Source organism: Tyto alba, unplaced genomic scaffold (assembly GCF_018691265.1).
Source record: "Tyto alba isolate M040663 unplaced genomic scaffold, T.alba_DEE_v4.0 Super-Scaffold_13, whole genome shotgun sequence".
Taxonomy (NCBI): domain Eukaryota; kingdom Metazoa; phylum Chordata; class Aves; order Strigiformes; family Tytonidae; genus Tyto; species Tyto alba.
In genome coordinates, this window is record NW_024881275.1 from 29,534,177 (window position 1) to 29,558,417 (window position 24,241).

The 24,241-nt window shown below is 38.6% G+C and overlaps 1 protein-coding gene across 3 annotated transcripts in view; it reads right to left on the reverse strand.

Annotated features, from left to right (window-relative positions):
* PCSK5 (proprotein convertase subtilisin/kexin type 5) overlaps positions 1 to 24,241 on the reverse strand; it is a 246,574-nt gene that overhangs the window by 155,636 nt on the left and 66,697 nt on the right. For all 3 annotated transcript variants that reach the window (XM_042787933.1, XM_042787934.1, XM_042787935.1), the window contains exons 4-5: positions 17,398 to 17,541; positions 15,049 to 15,125 (exon numbers count right to left, since the gene is read on the reverse strand). In XM_042787933.1, coding sequence (XP_042643867.1) covers positions 15,049 to 15,125; positions 17,398 to 17,541 — 221 coding nt within the window. The remainder of the gene's footprint in view (positions 1 to 15,048; positions 15,126 to 17,397; positions 17,542 to 24,241) is intronic.

Below are 24,241 nucleotides of genomic sequence, written 5' to 3' on the forward strand. Positions count from 1 at the left end.
ACAGCAGTAAAGTAACCTACATTGGGTCATTCAGTGTTTCAGGTATCTCTGGCTGAAATCCATTTTGTCTCCACAAAGTAGAAACACCCTGTTTCTTTGGGGAGAAGAAAGAATAAATATGGGTCTATGGCTGCCCTTCTGTGGTTTTCTGTGCAAGGTTGGACTCGACTGCCACGTGCCTTAGGTCACCTGTTGAGTGGCAGTTGGTCTCCCCAGCAGTTCCTCCAGATAGACTTCACGCTTCTGTTCAGTATCAGCGTACAGATAATGCAAGCAGTATACTTAACCAGATGGTGGAAGAACCCAGCTTTCTGACAAAACTGCTGACATCCAGCCCCTGTTTGAATGCCAATTGCTCACCATGGAATTACCTGCTTTAGTATCACTTTTCTGTTTAGCACCTTCTGTATATGAATACAAGCACACTTTACACCTATCATACAGTGCGCAGCTATGGAGGACTGTTTCTCCCTTGCCTCAGTTATTGCCATGGTTACACACATATCATATGGGAATTAATGTAACCTGCTTGAATCACTAAATGTTGGGCATGCTATGATTTCATATTGATGTGGCTCCAATCCTGAAGACAGAGCAATCGGATGCTGGACACAGGGAAAAGCAGAGGGAGGGGACACAGGAAGAACAGCCTTCACGATTCCTTTGTTGATAGGAACCTGTGTCTCAGAGGACCACCCTCAGGAGTTCCTGAGCACTCAGGGTTAGTGGGGGAGAGTAATACCTGGAGAGCCAAACAAAGGCCTATGGAAATAATCACAAGACAAATCCTGAATGTGGAAGCTGCAGAGAAAATAATGTCCCTGACAACTCATATTCGCATGCCGCAGTCAATGCACTGTCCTCTAAAGTCTTAATAAGGCTATATTTATGTTTAAGCTTGCAAAATGATGCTGCCCCATGCTGTGATCTCTGGATACTTACAGGTCCCAGATGATTAGAAAATAACCTTATCAGGCACCACAGATGCACCCTCTCTTTCTCTTTCCATATTTTTCTATCTCCATGTAAGAAACTTTCAGATCCTTGAAAAAAAAATCAGTTGTGACACAAAGGTGACCTTGTCATTTTCATAGTCAATGCACTACACAGATTTCTAATTGAAAATACAACCCCCCCAATCAAAGAAACACCCAAACCTGAAAATTTCCATATTTCTTCATAAACGGAGACTGGCAAGAAATATATAAGTCAATAGGAAACCTCACAAAATCACTAGGTATGTTTCTAGATGTTGTCAGCAGATGTGTTGCTTTATCAACAACTATTTTACTTACAGATTGCACCAATTTAACTGGAAAGATGTAAATGTGCATGTATTTAAACAACCAAGCAAAAATCTTTACAGCCATCTTCTTATACCATTTTAACAATGTTTTATATCACCTTAATTTACCCTTGTTATTTGCAAAACTAAAATATTTCCATCTGACGTAAGTATATTTAAGATAAGACTTGGTAAATAAGTCTTTACACTAATTCTTCTCGTGAAACTATATGGATAATGAGCATAGTTTAAGGCTTTGTTAATGTTTCTGGAGTCTGAAATTAATCCTAATTTGGGAACAAGGCCTCAGATTGCAAAGGAAGTTAGTGTCACTCCCAATATTACTTCACACAAATCAGAAACCCTTGGTATGCTTTATGAATGCTTTGTATTAACTTAACTTAAGCTGCCGGTTTAATTATTAAGTTTCATTAATGAACAGCTATCAGTGCTTCTGGATATATGGCTATATAAAAATGATGATATCATTTTCAACATTTTTTTAAAAAGCTTTAGAGTAAGAACTGGAATACTGACACAATGAGTATTTTTGGCTAGGCCATGCATTTGCTATTCCTAGGAAAACCCACCCATATTTATCTATGATATTAGCCTTAGAAAACACAGGCTTGGACACAGTGAATAAAGCTTGCTAGAAATTTGCTGCTTAAAATTGAAAATGAACCACTTACAGTGAACATGCTTGTACTTGAGAAAGTTCGCTGTGTACTGGCTACACCATGTTATCTATACAGTAAGCGTAACGAAGAGCTTTGGATGAGACAGATACAGGTGAAGTAGTCTGTCATCTGGTTTTTGAGCAAAGGAAAACAGTGATTAATTACACCCTGCAAGATTTGCTTTCGCACCTGCTTGCATTTCACCACCTTTTATTATAATGTTTACAGTCTTAAAAAGTCATACTGTTGGATGCAATAAAATACTACTGAAGTACTACTGAAGAGGTACCAACTGCAAATTAAATTGTTAAATTGCAAATCCGAGACTCGAGGGAACATCTTTACTACAATAGCCACAACTTAAGTGATAATTTTCAGAATAAATGTGTAAATTCTACACCCTTTTCTTTGCTCTGTAAGCAAATCATCATACCACATTTGTAAACAAACCCAGGAATAAAACTTCTGACCGCAATTTCTCAGCATCCCTGCATAAACTAGCAAACTGCATTTAAGCCAGTGAGAGGCAGTATCCTGGGTTTGAGTGAGTGGTGGAGTTTTTGGTGGCAGGGGAGGGGGCTATATGGGTGGCCACCTATGAGAAGCTTCTCGAAGCTCCCCAGCTCCAAGTCAGCTCCACCTCTGCACCAAGGCCGAGCCAATCAGCTGCGCCTCTGCGATAACGTATTTAAGAAGGGACGTGGTGATGGGCAGTCGGACTTGTGAGGAGGAGTTGCAGCAGCTGCGTGAACACCAAGGTCAGTGGAGGAACGGAGGAAGAAAGGAGGGGGGAGGTGTGCTGGAGCACAGACCCCCCTGTATCCTGTGGTGAGACGGCAGGGTGCCCCCCCCCCCCCCGCCATCCATGAAGGTCTGTGGTGGGGCAGACAATGATTTATGGCCTGTGAGGGGCCTCAGATGGATGGCTAAGGTGTCTATGACCAAAGGAGGCTGGGATCCTGTGGGAAGAAGCAGCCCCCGCTGCTGTAGTTCAGTGCTGGGAGGATTGCAGCATGCAGGGGTGTCCCATGCTGGAGCAGCTTGGGAAGGGCTGTAGCCTGAGGGAGGGACTTAAGCTGGAAAAAGTTGGTGTCCCACACCAGAGCAGTGAGGGAAATACTGTAGCCTGTGGGAGGGACTCAAGTCTGAGGAAAGCTCTGGAGGACTGTCTCCTGTGAGAGGGCGATCACGCTAGAATAGGGTGAAAAAGTTCCAGAAGTTCCTTCCCCCCCACAAAAATGGAAGTAGCAGCAGCACTGACTGAACCCCCCCGTTCCTTCCCGCCCTGTGCCTCCTGGGGAGGAGATAGATATATCAGGAGTAGAGCTGAGCCTAGGAAGAAGGGAGGGGTACAGGAAGATGTTTTCAAGATGTGGTAGTGCTTCTCACTGTCCTACTCTGTTAAGTGCTGTTAGTGTCTCTAACGACTATGTTCTTTTTTAATTCCCTTTAATGAGTATGCCTTTTGCCCATGACCATAATGTGTGATTTATCCCTCCCTGTCCTATGTTGAAACCCAAGCCTTGGCTTATTTTCCCATTCTCAGCACTTGGGGGGAAGGCAGGAGTGAGCAGTGTGGTGCTGAGTTGCCCTCTGAGCTCAAACCATGACAGTATGGAATATTTTTTCCCACGTTAGTGCTTGCTCACAGTAGAGGTCTTCCCTATGAATTAAAATACTTTACATTGCAATTTAATTGTGCATGAAGAAACAAAGTGATGAAATTTACTGTGTTAATACTTTTCATCTATTTGATCTTATAGCAGGCAAGCTGAATTCTAAAATTATCAGGGGACCTTCATCTGCTTTGGTGACATGTTTCCTATGTATCTGAGGTGTCCTATATATCTGACATCTGCAGATATCACATATTCCTCTGACAAGCGCATCTGCTGTCGCTACATGCAATACCTGAAATTATATGAGTTAATGGAAGTGAAGAAGTAAAGACATCTTTCTACTTTCCTTCAATTGTTTTCTACCTGCACTGCCCCACACTTCATCTAGTCTCTTCCACTGCTACAGGTGTCAGTTACGTATTAGTTTTCAGGGACTAATGGACCAGCACAGCAACTGTGGGATCAGCAGCTCTGAAACAGCTCCACGTTTGAATACTTCTCTGGAGCATAAGTCCCTTATACCAGAGCATGCCTACATACGCAGAGAGTAACTTATCACAGATCTTATGGTCAACTTCACCATGAAATCAGGCTCACAGGGATAATGCTTCAGATATACGTTACCATAAAGAATCCTTCCAAAGCTATTAGAATTACTCCTATTATTAAACATTATTAGAAGATTGGGGTATTGACACCAGCAGGCAGATAACCCCCCATCCAGTCACTTGCTCCCTCCTTCCCATTGGTATAGGTAAGATAATTGGAAGAGCAAATGTGAGAAAAACTTGTGGGTTTAGATAAAAACAGTTCAATAAATAAAACAAACAAAAAACCCACAACCAAGTAATGCATAGGCAATTACTCATCACTTCCCACCTGAAGACCAATGACCAGCCACTTTCCAAGCAATAGCTACTTTGGAAAACTCCCCATGCCAGCGTTAGTGCCAAGGATGATGCTCTGTGGTGTGGGATATTTCTTTGGTCAGCTGAGACCGTCTGTCCTAGCTGTGTCCCCTTCCAGCCTCTTGTTCACCATCAGCCTCCTTGCTTGAGGGGGCAGTGTTAGAAACAGAGAAAGCCTTGATGTTGTGCAAGCACAGCAGAGCAGTAGCTAAAACACAGATTTTCAACACTGTTTTGGTCACAAATCTTAAACTTATCAGCATATTAACTGTCATGGAGAAAATTAACTCTGGCTCAATCAGATCCAGTACAACATGGTATACCTAAGAAAAATAAGCCATTAAAAATCCTTTATCAGGACTGCCCATGTTCCTAGACCACTATGACTAACACTAGTGGCCTGTCTTCTTTATCACCTTAAATTCATGGCCATAAGTCTGCTCTGTTACAGATACATTCTGTACTTAGGTATTTTATCTTCTATTCACATCTTCTGTTTCACAAGCTTTTGTATGACAGTATATTATCAGTCACTAAGTATCCCGATTCATGTTTTCCATCCAGACTGATACCAGTATATATCATCTGGAGAGATCTCACGTGCTTGATCAATCTCCTTTTACTTAAAAATCTCTGCATTAGAGCCCCATCATTTCTGTGCAATGAAAAAACAAATAAAACTAAAATAAGATCTTCTCAAAAATATTTTGCATCAGTTCTACTGAAATCACACCTAATTAGAAGTTTAAAATATCCTATGAATACATGAATGCAGATCTGGAGTTTCATGTTTAGACTTCCTTGGCAGGAAAAGTAGCCTGTTGGACCTCCCAAAAACAGTATGGGGAAATGATTTTAGGGAAAAAAGATATTCATGCTTTAATGCAAGGAAAATACTGATAGACACAAGGATCCTAGGGCCATAAGGCAAAACCAGAAGAGTAATACAGTGATGTGCAGGCAGGTCACAGGTGGGTTTTTACCTATTCTGCATACTCCATTTCTAATAGTGGATGACTGCTGTGACAACATTTTAAAGAAACTAGTATTTTATAACTCTAGGTCTCCACCATATTCCATCTCAGAGACATGCTTTCTACCTATTTTGAATTCTGAGTGCAATTTCATTTGCGCTGTGCAAGATATGTAATGTGCTTAATCCTAAATTTCATTGGATGCTGTTGCACATTTACTGGACCTTCCATTTGTCTTTAGAGCTGCATTGCAGAGATGGATGAGGAAATTGTTGAAAAAAGTTCAAATCCTACTCTTATCTGTGTTGATAATTGGCTTTTAATGAAACTGATATCATTGATCGGGCAGGAGGAAGGTTTGCTCCTAATTGGGAAAGGAGTTTCAGCATGAGAAGTCTAATTCTCACACACTCACTACACTGAAGAACAAATTAGTAGCTGTGTATCTGATGTTTATGGAGTGTTAAGAGTAGTAGTACACAAACACAGGTTTGGGATGAAAGGAGAAGTAAGAGATACCTTCTCATTACACTCTCTTTGGCACTCTTTGACACCTCTAGCCAACAGTCTCACCATCCCACATGTTGGAGAAGTAAACAGGCCAAGCTTCTACCTCAGTTTGCTAAAATCAGAGATCGGATGATTGTTTTAGGTCTCTATAGCAATACAAATAATTTTTGAAGCAGGTTAAACTTTTGTAGCATAGGCTCCATCAGCACAATCTATATCTACGATGGACACACATTGCTTTACTTCTGTATCTGAATTTCTCTACCTTGATTGTTTTCCTTCAGGAAAACAGGTAACTTGTCTTCAAGAGAGCAATCTGACTTTACTTAGTGTCAAATGTAATAATTCGACTGTGTATCTTCAGGAAAAATTACAAAATCACAGTGATGTAAAACAAGGCTAGAAAAAATAAGCCTGCCTAGAGCAATAAACCTATACAGATGCACATTTTTTCATTTGTAAGAAAAAGCAACATCTGAGATTTTTATCCTGAAAATGTCTTATAAAAACACCTACTAATGCAATTAAGGCACTTCGTTACAGCATAACTTTGTAGAGTTCAAATGTTAATAGCATGTTATTTAGAAAAATGTTTCAATTAAAAATCTTTTGACACCAGATTCATAATTGCTTTATCAAACTTGTAATTAGAGGTTCACTTTTGATGCCACACGCATTAAAGGGGGAAGCAATATTATACTTTGTGCATGTATTTGTTGGATGAGAAGTCTCAGTGAACCCCATTCTGTGTTTGACTGAGCTGACTGCTGTGAAACTAGCTGGCAAAACCAATTACACATACACAGCATGGATCCACTCTTTAACTTTCTCTAATACCTAAAATGTCTGAAAAGGGGACAACACATAGTATTTGTGCTCTCAAATTCTGCTTGGCTATAGACCTGTATGTATAAATGTATGCAACTTGAAACTGGTCTACCATTTTACTGAATCAAAACTTGCCTACTGTAGTTGTAGACTCTCTTCTAAGTTCAAAACCTCAAAATACAGATGCATACTTAGAGGAAATATCAACTCTGGGAAAAAGGACATCCGAAAAAAACCTTTTGTTTCTAACTTTCCACAAAAAAGGAATTCATAAAAGTGAATGCCACAAATACCGTAACTATCAAAGTTTATATTTGTCCTATTGTTGACTTTGAATTGGAAGGGAAGATCTGACTCATTGTTATCAATTATTTACATAAAAGAACTCAAAGCGGTTGCATAATGCTTCAGAATTTCACTTTATTTGTGAGCTCATTGTCTGGTACTTCAGTAATTAGACACAGGAAAAAGTCTTTCCTGTAGTGTTGTGGTTAAAAGTTTTGAGACCATTACAGTCTTCTACATTATAAAAAGGAAAAGCACTGCTCCTCAAACACCAGTTAGACTGTCAGAAATACTGCTCAGTGACTGATACCAAGGTAGTGAAAAAGGACTATTTTTTTAATCTTTGAGTAACTGGGATTCTGGTTGAACTTTGTTTTTATTTATTCCTCTGCTTGACTTCTCTCACTTTCAATGACTACTTAAGGAAACGTCTTTCTTTTGGCTCTCAGAAAATTATAACTCATACCGCTTGTGGACTTCAGAGGGGGTTATGTAATGCAGTGTGATAATATGAGCACATTAGGAGAGTTTACCAAAAAGACAAATTTTGGCAGTTTGACAAAACTTTCATTAGGATGTTTTTTACTATTGAAACAGGAACCTGGATCAAAATGCTACCAAATCAGGCCCTGCAGACCAATGAATTTTTCATTGTCTTGTCAATATGAAATGTTCTCACAAGGGACTGACCATAGAGACCAGTGATGAAGGTGCTTGTCAGTCACAGGTGAGTTAATCAGCTTGAGAAAGACTGCCACTCCTCTAGCCTAAGCTAATTGTCCTCAGCTACCAGCAATTCTGGGGTCCCACGTACTATCAAAAAGCTTCAAATAAACACACGTTTTATTCCACAGCAGCAAAACATGAGAATTTCAAAACATCAACACTTAGCTGTTTTCTGTTCTAATTCAGACCTTATCTCTTCCCATAGGTTAAAAACCCATTCAGATTAAAAGAAAACTATTACCAAATGCACTATGTGGTGAGGATTCATGTTCCATCCTTCTATAACATTTTTCTTTCAAGGAAAGGAAAGTTTTCATCTAAAAAATTGTACACACATACATCAAGTCCTTCAGTCCTTTCCTGAGAGAAACAAAGAATGTATGATGATTACCCCTGAGGTATGGCCACCTGATGGACAGGCATGTTCACTGGGCAACAACAGCACACAGGGATTCTAAGTAACAGTTAAAATAGAAAGTGAAGAAAAATATCCTCCAAATTAATCTGTAAAATTATCCTACTTCAGTACAGTACAATTCTGCAAGCTGCAATTATCTCCCTTATTTTACACTGGGACCTTTAACTACAGCAACTAAGTAAGCAACACAGATCCAATGTCTCATGATCTCCATGCTGCATCATGTCCCTAGGCACTTGGTTGGGTCACTAGATTATAATTAACTTGGAGACTAGCTGATGAAGCACTAACGCCACTCCTTGAAAATGTGGCAATCTCACCGTAAACTGACACAGACTGAACCCTACTTCATTCTTAACATCTGCTAAAACTGCAGCACAATAGGATATGGCTATACAGGTAATGAGTTTAAAATCAGAGTGGAACCAAAACACGGTAAATCAGGATTGCAATCTCTGACTGCAGCTTCTATACCAACAACCTCTGATTGTTTTGTTGAGACCCTGATTTTCATAAATGAACACTTCACCAGTTCAGAGAAAACAAGCCAATAACTATAGTTTCCTAACAACCCTAACCAAAGTCCATTAAATTTCCAGTGACACTGAGACATACTAGACACCTGACATTCAGTCATCGGTACCTGGAATTAACAACACCACACTCAATGCAAGCAATTGATCTCTTGAACTGAAATATATACACATATTAAGTATCTACTCTAAATTAACTTCTTGCTAAGGAAGATTTATCTGCTGTCAGAGATGCTTCACTGGCATGGGACAAAACACACTCTGTCAGATACTAACACTGGTTTATTTGGGTTTTAAGCCTCCAGATGCTAGAGAATGTCAAGATGAGAAGTCAGAGTACAGAAAAAGAACAGACACTGTGAAGATTCCTTCTGAAAAAAAGTCTTTTCCTGAGAGCTTATACCTTGCTCCAACTTATCTCCAGCCTCCTTCCACACCTTAATCACTGGCCTTCCCTGCAGGCGTGAGCCATGGGATCTATAGTTCAGTCCTGTCTGAAAGTCTTCAGCAGGCACAAGCCAAAAAATGTAGTGACTAGTCTAAAAAATTGCAAGGTCTTTTTTTTTTTGTTGTTGTTGAGACCAGCAATCTGACAGCAGGATTGTTTTTTACACAAAAGATAAAGCACAAGATGGTGCAGCAGTGCTTCTCACACAGCTTATCTTCCCTCCTGTTTTGTCTTCAGCACACAATACAGCCAATTTCAAAGCAATAGGAACAGGTGCATACTGGCAATCAAAATGCATAAACTACATAGACAGATACCCCCAATTGTCAGCACTCCTATATATCACAGTGCTGCAGCGGGAACCTTTTTGAGATGATCTTTCATGCCGGCAATGAGAGACGTCAGGCTCTCTGTGTTTGACTGTGCTTAGTTCTTCAGACACCTGCTCTGAATAGTGTCACAGCAGTCAATGAAGCTTTTTAATGTTACTTTATTGACCATCCAAGAGGCAACAGAAGTCGATCTACCTGTCAAATATCTAGTGTTCATCCTGATTAAATGACTCAGGACATACTATGGGTCTTGGACATAGTATAAACTAGCAGCTTGTCACTCTTGGAAGAAAATTAAGCCTTTGGCATTTTATTGACCATCTACATTAACGTGGCCGACAAAGGAAAGCAATAATGAGTTGGAATGGATGCCACAGAAAAACAATGCCAGTATGTTAGATCAAGCAGGACTGAAACTCATTAACTCATTAACTTTTTTGCTGTTGTGAGAAAAGATGTGAACCTGTCCAGATATTGCAAAGTTTACACATAAGTGGGTTGTGTTTCTTATAATTTTTGAGCAGAAAAAAGTATTGTCTCCCAAAAACCTTACACTCATTAAAAAATAATTTAGAAGGCTATTAAAGTAAGTTATGTAGTGGGGTGCATCACTGAAAAATGTTGAAGAGGCATCCAAAGAGTGAGTCAGTATCTCCAAAACAGAAATGATAGCTTACTTTTACTTTTTCTTATATAAGTTTAATAAGAACTGCATTAAAGTCAACTAGTATTATTTAAAGGAGGGTTTTTTTAAAGGTCCTCTGTTTTATTAAAGTACCTGTCATCAGAATGAGACCTAAGCTCTGAAATATCATCCCTGACAAATTTCTCATGAAACAGAAAAACTCATTTTTGTCTGGTCAAAATAGCAAAATGTTTTCATACTATGAACATTTCTGTTTTATCTGAGGCTGTGAAACAGGTAGAGTACCATTTCCATGATCCCATCTGTATTCTGTCTAAGGATCTGTGACTGGAAATACCTAGTTGTTTCAATATAGATGTTTACAGGTAACAGTGGAATAACAGAAAAAGAATAAAGTAGCGATACTCAGCAGTAAACCAAAACAAGATGCTTTGCATAGCAGGAATGACTTCATCCACAGCTGACTGCTGTCTTCAGCCTCTGAGCAAAAGGAAGCTCTAGTATAGGCCTGTACCATTTTCAAGCTTCACGATTTGCTGCCAATTTGTAGAAACCAAAGTAAACTTCTGGCAGGACTCCTACATACCATAGTAGTTAAAGAAACTATTGTCCCACCCTGATTTTGATTCCAAGCCTTGAAAGATTAGCTTAATGTTTCTCCCTACCCTCCTATTCTCCTTAGCTAATAGAAGATTTAATGTAAAACTTCAAAAATATAGTTTTGGAAAGTGCCACTCTGGTTATCTACAGTTACTTCACAAACCCCCAGCTAATTTTTTTTCTCATTCCTTTTTCCTCACCAATAAGCCTCAGAAACAGAAAGCCTTCACTACTAATTAAAAGTGAAAAGCTAGAAAACAGATCCAGTACACTGATGTTTCACAGCTGTGTGCAAAGCTGCCCAGAGACACCTGCTTATTTTTACAGCAATTCTTTTTAGTGTTTATCATTCCATCCCTTAAGGTTGGGTTATAAAATGAGGCAGAATAAACTAGATCATTTCATGAAATGATGGTGCATTTGTACATCCCATCTTTACTGGAGGACAGAAATCACTGTTATGCAATGTTGTCCAGTTGCTATAGCAGGAAGCAGGAATCAACCAAATTGATCTTGCACATTATGAAGTCCTTGAAAAGTATGGCTTTCAGAATGTTACCTGGTTGTGGTTACCTCCACTTCCAGGAACAACTTGAGTATCTAGCGCCAAATGACCATGTATGCTGGATAATCAGAATTCCTGCCCCAGATTCTGAAGATATTTTAGACACATAAAAATATAGACAGGCTACTAGTAGTGCTTTTCAGTAACTATGTTGTCTTTTAATTCTTGCTCAGTCCAGTGGGAACTAGGGAAGGAAGGGTGACAGCCTCAGAAGCTGAAAGTGCTTAGGTGCTGCTTACCAGGTTCAGTGTATCTGCTAATTGGAAATGCTGAGCCTGTAAGTGGAGGTTAGGCTGCCAAGTAATCTCACACTGAAAGCACGCTTCATGTATCTTCTATGTCCAAAAGTTGATTCTACACTGATGCTGTACCTCCTGATAACACTGATGAATCTAAGCACAGCACAATATCTGTCCTCCCACCACCACATCTCACTGCAGGACATTAGGGGTTGGGCAGTGAGACTATTCACCAGGGAGGCAGGGTACAAAACCTCAAATTCCCCAGTCCTAGGAAATAAATTAATTGGTCCAATTTTATATCCCATATAAAACTTAACTAGCAACAAACCAGAAAGCAGCCTCCTGTCTCTGGACATGCTTTGTAAGAAAGTGATGACTTCAGCACCCAGACAAAGAAAAAGATTCAGCTGTGATTCACAGCTGGAGGTGCATGGTTTCTTGCAGCACCAAAGAGGGTGAATCCCTGAAAGTGCGCCTAAACTGGTAGGCCTCCAAGTGTACCCTAGCCATGCCCCAGCTCCAAGGACAGGAGCATCTTCATGCAGATGAGCCAGGTTGTGTCCTAGAAGCATGTGTGGGGATAGGGGTCGGTGGACAGCAGGAAAGAGGGATGTGCTGTGATGCAAACCAGCAGCTCAGCTGAGGGGTATTTGCAGAGGACCAGGCTGACTGTCACATCTTTTCTCAAAAGTCCTTGGAGGTCACTGCTGGCAACTGCCTGTCCATCACATTCAGTTTTGTGGGCAATAGTCATGGGCACTTGGGACACTGTTGCACAGTTACTTTAGGTCACTGAAAATGACATTGCCAGTGAGGGGTTCAACCCATGCTTCACTTTCCCCACTTGATCCTGTCTTGCTGTCCTCTGACCTCAGGTTGAGCTGAAGTGAGATACCTGGCTGACCTGGCTGAAAATGCAATTTGTTGCTGTTGTTGGCAGCAGAGTTTTCAGTGTAATTCACTCTGGAGAGCTGCAGAAAGGCTGGGGAAAAGAGGAAAGAGCAAACTTGAGGTAAGGAGTGGTGGTGACCACCCTTTTGTGATGATCATGCAGCTGCTGTTTTGCTCTTCCAATACTTTGTATGGGGCTATAATATAGGCACCTAGTTCAACGCTAGGGCTAGTGCTGAAGTGGTCAGTCATACAAATTGTTGTTGCAGCATGCCGAGTGGAAATGCCTACATACTCTGGGCTGTAAGCAATTTATGTTCCTATGTTCCTACTCCATTTTTAGGTAACTAGCATGTTTATAAACCTTGCTTGTAGTCCTGAGAACTCTCATAAACCCAACCGAAGATTTCTCTTATTATCACCAGATATTTACAGAACATTTGCTAATTCTGACCTTTCTACACCAGTGACAGGCCACCTCTAAAACTGAGATAACAATGGCACATTAAATTCCTTAACTGTAAGAAAAATAGATGACTTTGGAAAGATTAAGAACTAATAGACTTTTAAGAATTGTTCTGTTTCAATGAACGTGTGTCTTGAGGATATCTCCTAACAACTTCAGTGCAATATTAGCATTTTCCGTATAAGCATCTAGCTCTGAAATCCCCAGCTTGTCACTAACTTAAGCGAGGCAATGCAGCAACCAGGTTTGTCTACCATTTGTTCCACATCAGTGTTTTCTTTTTGCTTAAACTAGCTCACACATGCAGAATGTTTACGCATTGCAAAACAATGGGTTTTACTGAATTTCTTTTTATTCTCTCATGGTACTATTGTTTTAGGAGATTTCTAGTGAAGAAGAGGCAGATATGATTCAGTAAACTAAGCTTCTGTATGAAAACAGAATGAGAAAGATGCCTAATGGGCAAAAGGGAAAGAAACAGCTCTTGCATGTGCTTGTTTCTAGACAAAAATAGTTGGCAGCATGTAAGCAGCATAAAATTAGAACAATTGAATGAGAATATATGCCAAGATTGCAGTCTCAAATAAATTATTATTATTATTATTATTATTCAAATTAATGCCAACATTAATATTTTTCTATGTTAAACAGTATTTCTAGTCATCGCAACTAAGATGTGTGTGTGTATGTACATTTCTTTACATAGTTTCTAAGACCCAAATCCTTACATAATTCTCATCTTGCCCTACCAGGCAGGATCAGGCTGACTGACCAAACAAATACTTGGCAGAATTCACCTCAGTTTTCACAGTTACTTCACTCTATGGCAGAAAATAGCTATGTCAGCTCCTTGAGATTGACTGTAAAAGATGAGTGGATCTATATGTAACAGGCAGCTGTGTATTAGAAGGCCTTATTCTTCTGCCTGTCCAAACATGGTTCCCTGCTGTTATGAAGAAGATGTTAAGGAGGAGAGGATTCTCCCCTCAAAGTGTGATCCAACATTGCTACAATTTGTTTCTCCAGTCAAACCAAAGTAAAGTTTTGCTCCTGATTCCCAGCTCACACCTGTTACATTCTTCTGGAGGAAGTCTGTAGTATTGTAGGAAAGAGACAATAAAAACCCAGAAGCATTTCAGTTGTGTAAAGGACGAAGTTTCACCTCTTGTACTCTCAATTCTGCAGGCAAACAATACTAAGTGCCTTCCACAATTTAAAAAAAAAAAAAAAAAAAAAAACAAACAACAAAAACAACAAACTCAAAGCTCAGGAAAACAAAAATGCACAGTCAGCATGTTGACATGTAGTAGGATTCTCCTTCCTCTAATTCATGCAGTTCCACAGAAAGGTATTTCTTTCTGCCAAGTACCTAGCTAAAAAAATGTTACCAACAAATAACTGCCCTCAGGGGCAGAAAGGTGGCCTGCTTTGTGAGGTGAGATATCCCTCTCAATGTCTCCCCCAGCCTTCACCACAGGACATCCAAAGAGCAGAGTTGCAATGACAAATATCAGGAAGCAGAGCTCTGAAGGAGAAACATGTCATTCATGGAGATATATCCAATCAGTCATATGACACAGATATTACAATCCAGCAGAATTGCCACTTCTGGGTTTATAAGGTTTCTACCAAACCTCCACATGTAAAATCTCGATTACTTTAAAAGACATTATTAGAGAAGAAAAAAAATCTGCATTAACTTGTCTATTTTTTTAATACACAAAGATATAAAGTTCAAGAGCATTAGAAGACAGTTGTCACACATAATAATCCCCTAGTAACTCAATGAGATAGTATCTGAGAAAAGTAAGAGTCACTCCTTATATTCTGCATCCCAAAGAGTTTGAAAATGGTTCATTTCACATGACCAGAACTCTCAAACTAATTTTTATATGTTTTCGAATGACTCCAAATGCTTTCAAAGAGTGTCATGAGTGTGCATGGAAGAGACATAAATATGTATTTCACAAAGATTTAAATGCAAATCATGCTGCTTTATGAAGAATCAAGTTTCCTAGACTTTCATAGAAGAACAGATACTTTTTATTTAATGAACTAGATTGAAAATGTCAAGAATGTCATAATGCCTTACTTGTTCTCGTTGCTGGCATCATATCGAGGCATAGGGTCAAAATCATTTCCATTGACATCAAAACTGGCCTGTGAATCCTGTAGCCAACAGGAGAAAGAAAACCAGTTTCTCATTAATTAGCCATTGACTCATGAGGCCTATACATTCTTCAGCAGGCTCCTACAAGAGACTAATTAGATTAACTAACATTCCTGTGGTTTTATGATCATAGCATGTTTTAATAAATGATTATATATTTAATAGTTATGATATTTGCATATTTTATTTTAATTTTGGAAAAAGGAGAAGGATAACAAATGCTCTGAAAAAGCATAGTTCCAGTGTCAGAGAGGAAATAGTGGTGCTTCATTTAACCAGATGATGATATTTCTTCTAAGAAACTTTTGGAAGTTAAGAGTCTTCATTCTCAAAATTGGGATTTTGCTAAATGTTTCAAGATTCAATAAATTATCTGCATGATGATTAGTGAAATTTCAGTCATAGTTTCAAGGAATAAGAATAATAACATTTTATTGAGAGTATTGTTATAAAAATATAGCTTGAAATGCAACATAAGCTGTATTCCTGTTTCCCTGGGAGTATAACTTTTTCAAATATCTGCAAGATATGTCTGTATTTTTGTTCCATATTTTACATTTACCAGGACTCTCACAGCTGAAAATAGTTTACAGAGTAAATAGCTGCTGGTTTGTATGGCTCCCATTAATCGATGTGGTAGCATGTGGCGTGTTGACATGGCAAGCAGCTCTTTTTAATCTCTTCTTTGTTCAAAACCAGTTACCACATCCACCTCAAATATTCCTGTTTGCAGCCACACCAGCAATATTCTGACATATAGAAGGCATTTGTCATCAAACAAGCAATGTGTATTGCTTTGGGGGGAATTCCTTGTTGGCGTGAGGAAAGGGAGAGAGGAGGTGGTAAGGAAATAAATAGCTGCTTTAAATTCAGTGGAAGGACAGTATGGGGATGAGGTGACATATGACACAATCTGGGTCATTCATTGAGGAGGTAAAATTATATTTGGCTGGTTTAAATAATTTAAGAGATTTAAATGAAAGATGTGGATGAATTAAGATCAAGCATACATTGACAAATAGGGCAATTCCCTGTCACTTGTGTTTCATGTATTTCAAAGCTGAGTTTGACATGCATCATGTGGAAGGATATGAATGTAAGTATGGCTAATTTAAAATTAACCACTTTAAACTCTGGACACCATTGTATCTTTTGATGGGTTGTTAAAGATATTTTTCCCACCATCATCTTTTCAATGCTCTGTCAAGATGATATGCTCACTGGCAAAAAGGCTGTGTTCAGGGCTCTTTTACAAGATCTGTATCTGTAATGGGACTGAAGGTATATGCATGCCTTGTGCTGGTCATCTCCATCATTCCAGTTCAATCTAGATATTTTTGTTCACTTTCTTACCTTGTGTGAATATACACCTTGCACACTTTATTTCAGAGGAATTATAAGGTCCTCAAGGTCATGTGCTTTCAGGTAATGCCTACTCCCAAAACACAGGACTAATCACTCCAGAAAAGCATGTCCCTGATGCTCTGAACAACTTCAAACCCTTCACTAACAGAAGAAGTCACCTACTAGTGAATGAGTTTCTTCTTGCATTGTACAACCCTCCAAGGTATATTAAACCAATCATTTAAATATGAACAACAACCAAACAGAAAATTCCTAAGGTGACATGAGACTCAGGACACAGAAAACAAAGGACATAGCTCTATTACAGATTGTGAGGAGACTCACTGGTGTTAAGACAGATTTATTAGAAAGACCCCAAAATATTCTACACCTGTTTTTAACTGAGTGAATCATAACAACTGATGTCCTTTTCCTCTAATATTATTTCTAGCAGTATGATAAGTAGCTTTACAAATAAATACATGGAAGGATATGACTATAATTGCAGTCTTTGAGAAAAGTTATCATCTTGCTAGCTAAATGTATTGGCCAAAAATGCACTTCAGCTGCACACATTAATTGAAAAGTATTGTATTCCATTTCTAAGTTCTGGGAGTGTGAGGATATTAAGTACAATAATTACAAAAAAGAAAAGCATCTGATGATTTGTTCCAGTCCTTCAGAAATTCAGGACTCAGCTTCAAGAGGCATCCTGATATTAAATATGTTCAGATGGAACATAGTTTTAACTGAAACAATACAGATTACCAAAAGCTGTCTTCTTTCCTCCCATTGGAGTTAACATTTGAGGAAACCCTCCTATGATTCTTCCTCCTTCTCTCTTTCCCTCCCTCCATCTTTCCAGGAGCAGCAAATTTATTTGGAATAATAACAAAGCAGCAAATCTGAACTCCTGTGGACACTCACATAATTCTGCATCAAGTCTGGGTGGTTTCTTTCGATGCCATCATCCAGGATGGTGACCACAACGTTCTTTCCAGTGTAACCTCTCTTCCAAGCACCTACTATATTCATATCTGATTGGCAATGGTGGGTGTTATCACTGCAGTGCTGGGGAGAGAAGAGGAGATAAAGATGTTGGTTGTTGCAGATCAATGAGCAGTGTGGGATTGAGATAATATTCTACTTAACATTAACAGTACCATTTAAATCGTCACACAAGCATATTGATTTGAATAGCAACTATAAAAGATCAACACCTTCATTTAGACAGAAAATAATTTAAAAAGAAATGCCAAATTAAATGAAAATTACTAGTCCTGCTTATTTATCTTTCTGATTACTCTTCATATTAAGCAATACAAAAGGGAAGTGTCCAGCCATACTGAACCACTAGAAGCTATGTGTAAAACAAGGCAACTATTCCTGGCTGTTAACCATGGTCATTTGAAATGTACATTTGCATTATTTGATTTTTTTTCAGAAAAACAAACCATATGTGGATAAAAGCAGACAAATGCCTGTACAGAAATGGTCATAGAAAAAAATCTTGCTTTTTGGAGCTTATGTGATGTACAATTTATTGACAGAATGTCTGGAAACTAATCCAGATACATTTCTATCTACAAAAGAAGACTTTTGGCAGGTTTTGTACAATATCAGCAGGAGATGAGCAGCAGTTAAGAACCTGTAACTAAAACAACACCCTGAAAAACTTGCAGCTTAGGGTGTATGAAGAATTGTACATAGTTATATTGAGAGCAGCTTTCAAGTCCAGTGCAGTGGAGAAAGTAAGTTTAGGGTACATTAAAACTGAAAGCCTCTTCCTTGACAGGAATACAGCCAGCTCATGTGAAGAAATCTGGCTTGCCATGGCCATGAGACATGACCATTGGGTATTTGTATGCCCCATTAGTAACATTCTAACCCACACAGAGAGCCCTCCCTTGTGAAGTGAGTTCAACGAGCCCCTCATCTTTCCTGCGCTGCTCTCCTCCAGCTCCTCCAGGCTCCGACAGAGCCACAGGCAAAAAAGTAAAAAAAGAGGGGTTCAGGGAAGGGAAAAAGAAAAGGGTGGGAGGAAGGAAAATGAAATTGAAAAAGAAATTTGTATCACAGCAACAGAGCCCACATGAGCATGCTCTACCTTGCTGCCTGACCCACTGCAACATGTCCCCTCTTCAGCCTCATGTTTTGGCACTTTACAATTTGTACAGAGTGTAAATACAGTCAGAGGGATGCACTCTGCCTTGACTTAGTCCATCCCTCTCCTCCTGAATGTAAACACACTGAAGAACTGTTAGCCATACTTGGTGAAAACTGACATCAGTTTACTATTAAATTGTAATTTTCCTCCTCCCTTTTCTCCAATTTACCACCCTGTACTGTAATACACAAACCAGAGGATTTAAGCATGAGCATTTTCTATTACAAATGCAAGACTGTATTATTAGGCATGGTATATATGCACATAGTATGAAGTCTCTCTCATGGTCTTTCCCTTGTGTCTGTAAATATCTCTCTCTCTCTCTCCCTGTCTATCCATCTGCACACAAAATAACTTGAAGGACTTCAGGGACCAGTTCCATGGAATGTATAGGGCAGGCTTAATGCCTTTGTTCTGTATATTGCTTGGAAATGCTCATGCTGCATGCTTTACGAAATTAATTACAGTCTAAACTTGCCATCTGTACACTGAAAATGAGGCTTTCTAATGTACAAACAAGGAGGTTAGAAGTGAGTAATGTTTCCAGATGCCTTTGCATTTGTCAAAAGTGTTACTGAATTAAGCATCAGAAAATACCTGCAAAAGCTGTTAATATCATCATTCACATTTTGCTGATGTGAACACAAGGAGACAAAAAAGTGGAAGCACCAGCCTCCAGCCACAGAGTAAACCCAAGAGAGCTGAAATGGACAATCAGGATTCCTGGCTCTGACCTCCAGTCAAATTTACTGACTGTCCCTTTCTCCCCTTCTCTGAAATGCCAAAGGACCTTTTGGCTGCTTTGCTGACTGTCTTGCCTTCTCCTCCTAGGTGATGATCTTGTTGTTTTCCTTCCATGTCAGTCAAACCACTCAGACTGAGCAAGCATATGGGTTTTTAATCACCAGTCCCTTGCAAGATCTTTGGCTCTGTGCCAGAAGCAGTGCTTTTTCCCTTAATGATATTGGCACAGTCTGTTGCCTTACCTTACCTTACCTGAACTTCTGCTTTTGTGGTGGTGGCTGAAGGGGGGTAATTCCTCATCTGCTTTGCTACATGCATGTAGACAAACACAAGACAAGAGACATCTCTTGCTCTGTTGTGTGCTCTGATAATTCTCTCAAGAGATGTGCCAGGTCAAACTGATACTCAAATTATCTTGCTTGGCTCCAAGACTGGGCAGAAAGTTAGTCTAAACAAAATCTTTCTGCATAAAAGAAATTCCAGGGGTAAATCAGGCATAACTGCATGCTCGCCTATAACTACGGAACACAGCATATATAACATATGGATACAAAATCCAAAGGCAGCAAAGAAGCATCCAAGCAGGAGTAGCTCAGCAGTGGATGAAGGCTTCAGTTCTTATGGTTACAACACATAAATTATTCTCAAATCCTATTAAAAATAGCATCTTTGTCTTCTGTTCACCTCTATTCCTTACTCTTCTTCTTCCTCCTCTCAATTCTTCATCTATACTTGTCTCCCTGTTCCTAGCCTTGTTCTTCTTTTCCAATACTGTCTTTTACCACTTAAATTCCAGTTTTGTTTGGTTCAACATCTGGTATCAGATTCCTGTATTTTAACTGCAGACTATACCTCTCCTCAGATTAGTGTCTGATTTTCTCCAGATTAATCAGATTATGCACTTTTCTCTCAAAGCAGTCATATTTAGCTTTTATCAGGAACCTTTAAACCTTGGAGTGCAATTACCCTTCCAATACTACATAATATGGTATAGATATGCCGTTCCACATTGAACAGCATCTAAGATGCCATCTATGACTTGGTTCCACTTGCACTCTTTCCCATCCCTTTAGATTCCTCCTTCCTTCAAAAACATTTCCTGTATGGAATTTTCTATTATTGGGTTCCATTCTATAATTTTTCTTTAACCACGTGCTGCTTCTTTACCACCTATCCGAATGAGATTGTCAGCTGCTTAGCAGAGGGCTGTTTTTTAATTAATTTGGAAGTGCTGTTTCAATTTACAGTGTTACCCAATTAAAAAATAATAAAACATCTGTCATGATAATAAAAATTACGTGATCCAGAGTGATTGAATTTTTTATCAATGGGCAAGTAGTGAATTTTATTGCTCATTTTCAATCTATTTTTCCTGTTATTTTTTTAGAATAAAAAGAAACTTTGTCATGATAATGTACAAAAACTGTGTGCAGCAAGATTTTAATAGATCTGATAACTTTTGAACTGTTGTTTTTTGAATTTTAAAGTGGATAGTATAAAATAGGATAGTCTACAGATTTTCCCTCTCTCCAAGCAGATAAATTAATTCAGAAATTTCCTGCATTGGTACCATGACTAAACAACTACAGTAAGTCAGCACTATTTCAACATATATTGTTTTCATCTATTGTCTGGAGTATACCATATAAAGGAATAAACAACCTCTCGCCCAGTTACAAAGAGTAACTTTATTGAGACTTTAAAGAGGCATTCAAAGGATGATGTTTTTCTTTGGCCTGTTTAGTCAGAAAATGTTAATGATACCACCATTAATATTTAATAGAAACCATCTGCAAGGTTGAGACTCTTGAAATATATGTAGGAAGGAAGAGTACTATAGCGAGGAAAATTTCAGATACTGAACTTTTCTCATACTTGAAATTCAATGATTATGAGCATAAAAAGACAAAAGAATCACTTAGTCATCATTGGACAGACAATTTGGAAGCCTGCCTTTGTGCAAATGCAGACATAACATTCGGAAGGTTTTCTGTTTTGATGTTTGCATGCTTCCAGTATCAGACATAGGCCTGGATTCTCTTAGCTATTTTGTGAAATTCTCTCCAAAATCTCACCTATGATCATCATAATTATCTTAATGCTTCTTGTCTGCTGCACTAATTTTTGTGGTCAGAACCTTGGTATATCCAGTTATGGAACAACAACAAAATTGAACAGTTAAACTGAGAACTCAAAACTTGTATCAGTGGTCAAAATCTGAAATTCCAGAGATTAAAATCAAATTAAAATAATAATAACTATAAAATTTTGTTCTGTCTTTTGCAATGTCTGTTGGTCTATAAAAACAGAGTAAAAATAAAAAGCTTCTAAACCTGTGATATGCAGTCTCTCAGAAATGGCATACTGTGCCTTCTGCAAGTCTTCATGAGGTACCTTGCACTGGTTTCCTGTAGTTTTTGAGCTACAAGGATTTCTTTGACAAGATCTTGTTAATATCTAAGGGGATATAGAGAAGCACAACATGATAATCAGAATGACATAATTTTAAAGACCAGTTGTGAGTTGGTAGGTCTTGAATCTCATTTAACGGAACATTACATGTGCTTCTGATCCCAGGAAAGCTATGAAATACTATTATCTTAGAAAAAATAGACTCCTTTAGTATTGAGTAGAAGAAGAAGAGAAACAAGAAGAAGAAAACCAAGAAGAATACGACAACAGTCTTGTAGTAATTAAGTAATTAGGTAGTAGTAATTAATCTGTCTTTGGTACAGACAGAAACAAGCAGACTACAGTCACGTTCTCTACATAAGGGGGTTTTGTCAGCTACTAACCTGTGAGCATGGAGAAGACAGGAGAAGTTGCCCAACACTGCACACAGAGGAAGAAGGGAAGTCAAGGGCCTATCGATTGACCTTGGTCAACATAGGCAGGGAGAAGGGGGGACACAGAGGGCCAAGGAATGGATCCTGGCATTTTGTGGAGCTGTCAGAAAAAGGAGAACATCTACCAGTTCTGTGAAGGGAATGTAATGTGGGGCATTGGCACTCTTAGCTGGTCCAGGCAAATGCACAGGCAGCAAAGTTTATCAGCTTTTAACTTTAGTAGAGGAGACATCTTGATGCTATGTTCAGCTTTCTAAGGTCCGGTTTCGTGCAGTGTTCTAAGTTAAAACTTGCCAATTGTTTTCTCCTTTCCTTCAAAAAAGATAAATAATCTATTTTCTTTATGCTCGTGATGTGATGCAATTTTAAAGTGTAATGAAAGAAGTAAGCAGGGAGGTAATCAGGAGAGTTGGAAAGGTAGGCTCCTTATTAAAACAGCTCATGTAATATAATAGAAATCATGACAAGAGGCGTTGAAGAGTATCATAACCTGTAAAGCTAATGTGATGTACTGAAATTATTTGTTGGCTTCTCTAGAGTAAGCACTTGAAAGCTATATTTTCTAAGACGACTATTAAAATAATGTTTCTTTTAAAAGTATTTCTCACATTTTTTTAATTATTTTACCACAATAAATAGAAGGTGAAAAGGATTTTTAGGAGAAGAAGGTGTAAATGCAGATCTTTTTTTTTCTCAGACATAACCTGATATTTAGTGCATGATACACAGTAGTTGCTAACTGCATAGGAAATTATTTCCTTCTGAGTTTCCTCTTTAAATAATTTCTCATTATTGCTGCACTTAGGACTTTTAAGCTCCAGCAGGTGCAGGCAGATAATGTAAAGTCTGATTCATCTCAAATATAAGATTTTTTTGCATTAAATACGGACTTCTGAAGTCATGCTTTACTGAATTGCTACTTTTTTAATATGTCTGTATCAAGAGAAATATTTAAAGAGTGTACCATATTAAATATTTAACACCAATTTATTGCTTGTGCAACTTCAGAGGGTTACTTAATTTACTTCAAATATGAATTTGGTTCTTAAGCTTTGTTGGTTCTTTAAGCTAACAAATAAAAATACACTTAGAGGCCAATAAGAGCAATCATAGACATACATTATTTTATGCCTGTTTAAGCAATGAAGGAGAACAGGAAATCAATACAAAAGGGCTTCTTGTATTCATAGGAGTATTTGATGGCTATAGTGAGACAAGAATAACTTACAAAACTATATATATGGGTTTTTACAGTGAAAAATAAGGAGCTCATATATCTTATTCTTTGGCTGTGATTACATTGCTATTATTTCCAAAAATATAATAATTCATAATGTGTTAAATTTGTATTCAAGACAATTCCATCACTTCTCTATCACTTGCACTTTTTAAAAGCCAACATTCGTTGTTTTTCTGTAACCTGTGTGCTCGATTAAACATGAGTTAATTCAGGGAAGCCCTGTATGTCCATATTCCACAGGCTGACTACAGCAAGGCTTTTTAGAAGTGGAAAACCTCCCCCCCACCTTTTAGGTCTATAGACAGCAAATTTTCTCTCCCAGCTGCAAATTCTGGAACTCCAAACGCACAGAAATAATCCGCCTCTAATATCACCTCTTCTTTCTACATGGGCATGACCTGTGGCTCCATTAGGATGTGCACCTCTAGTCCTGTTTCTTTCCCATGTGGAGGCAACATGAGAGACTCCTTCCACATAAAGAGAGAAATATAGCTAAAAATGCCTTATGGTCATTGTGCATGTCCTGCTACCTCCACTAAGAGTCAAACATGAAAAGTAGCATTCAGAAAAACTGCAAAACGTAGAAGAAAAAATTGTGAATAAAGGCAGCTAGAATGTGTCCATTTTACCCAGGATGCAAAAAATCGTCCATACGTATGACATATTACAGACCTGGTGCATCTTGTATATCCTTGAATCAGTGATCACATGTTGAGAGGAATGTGTCAATGTATGGACAGATTTCTCCCTGGGAAGTCTTGGGAGAAATATAAG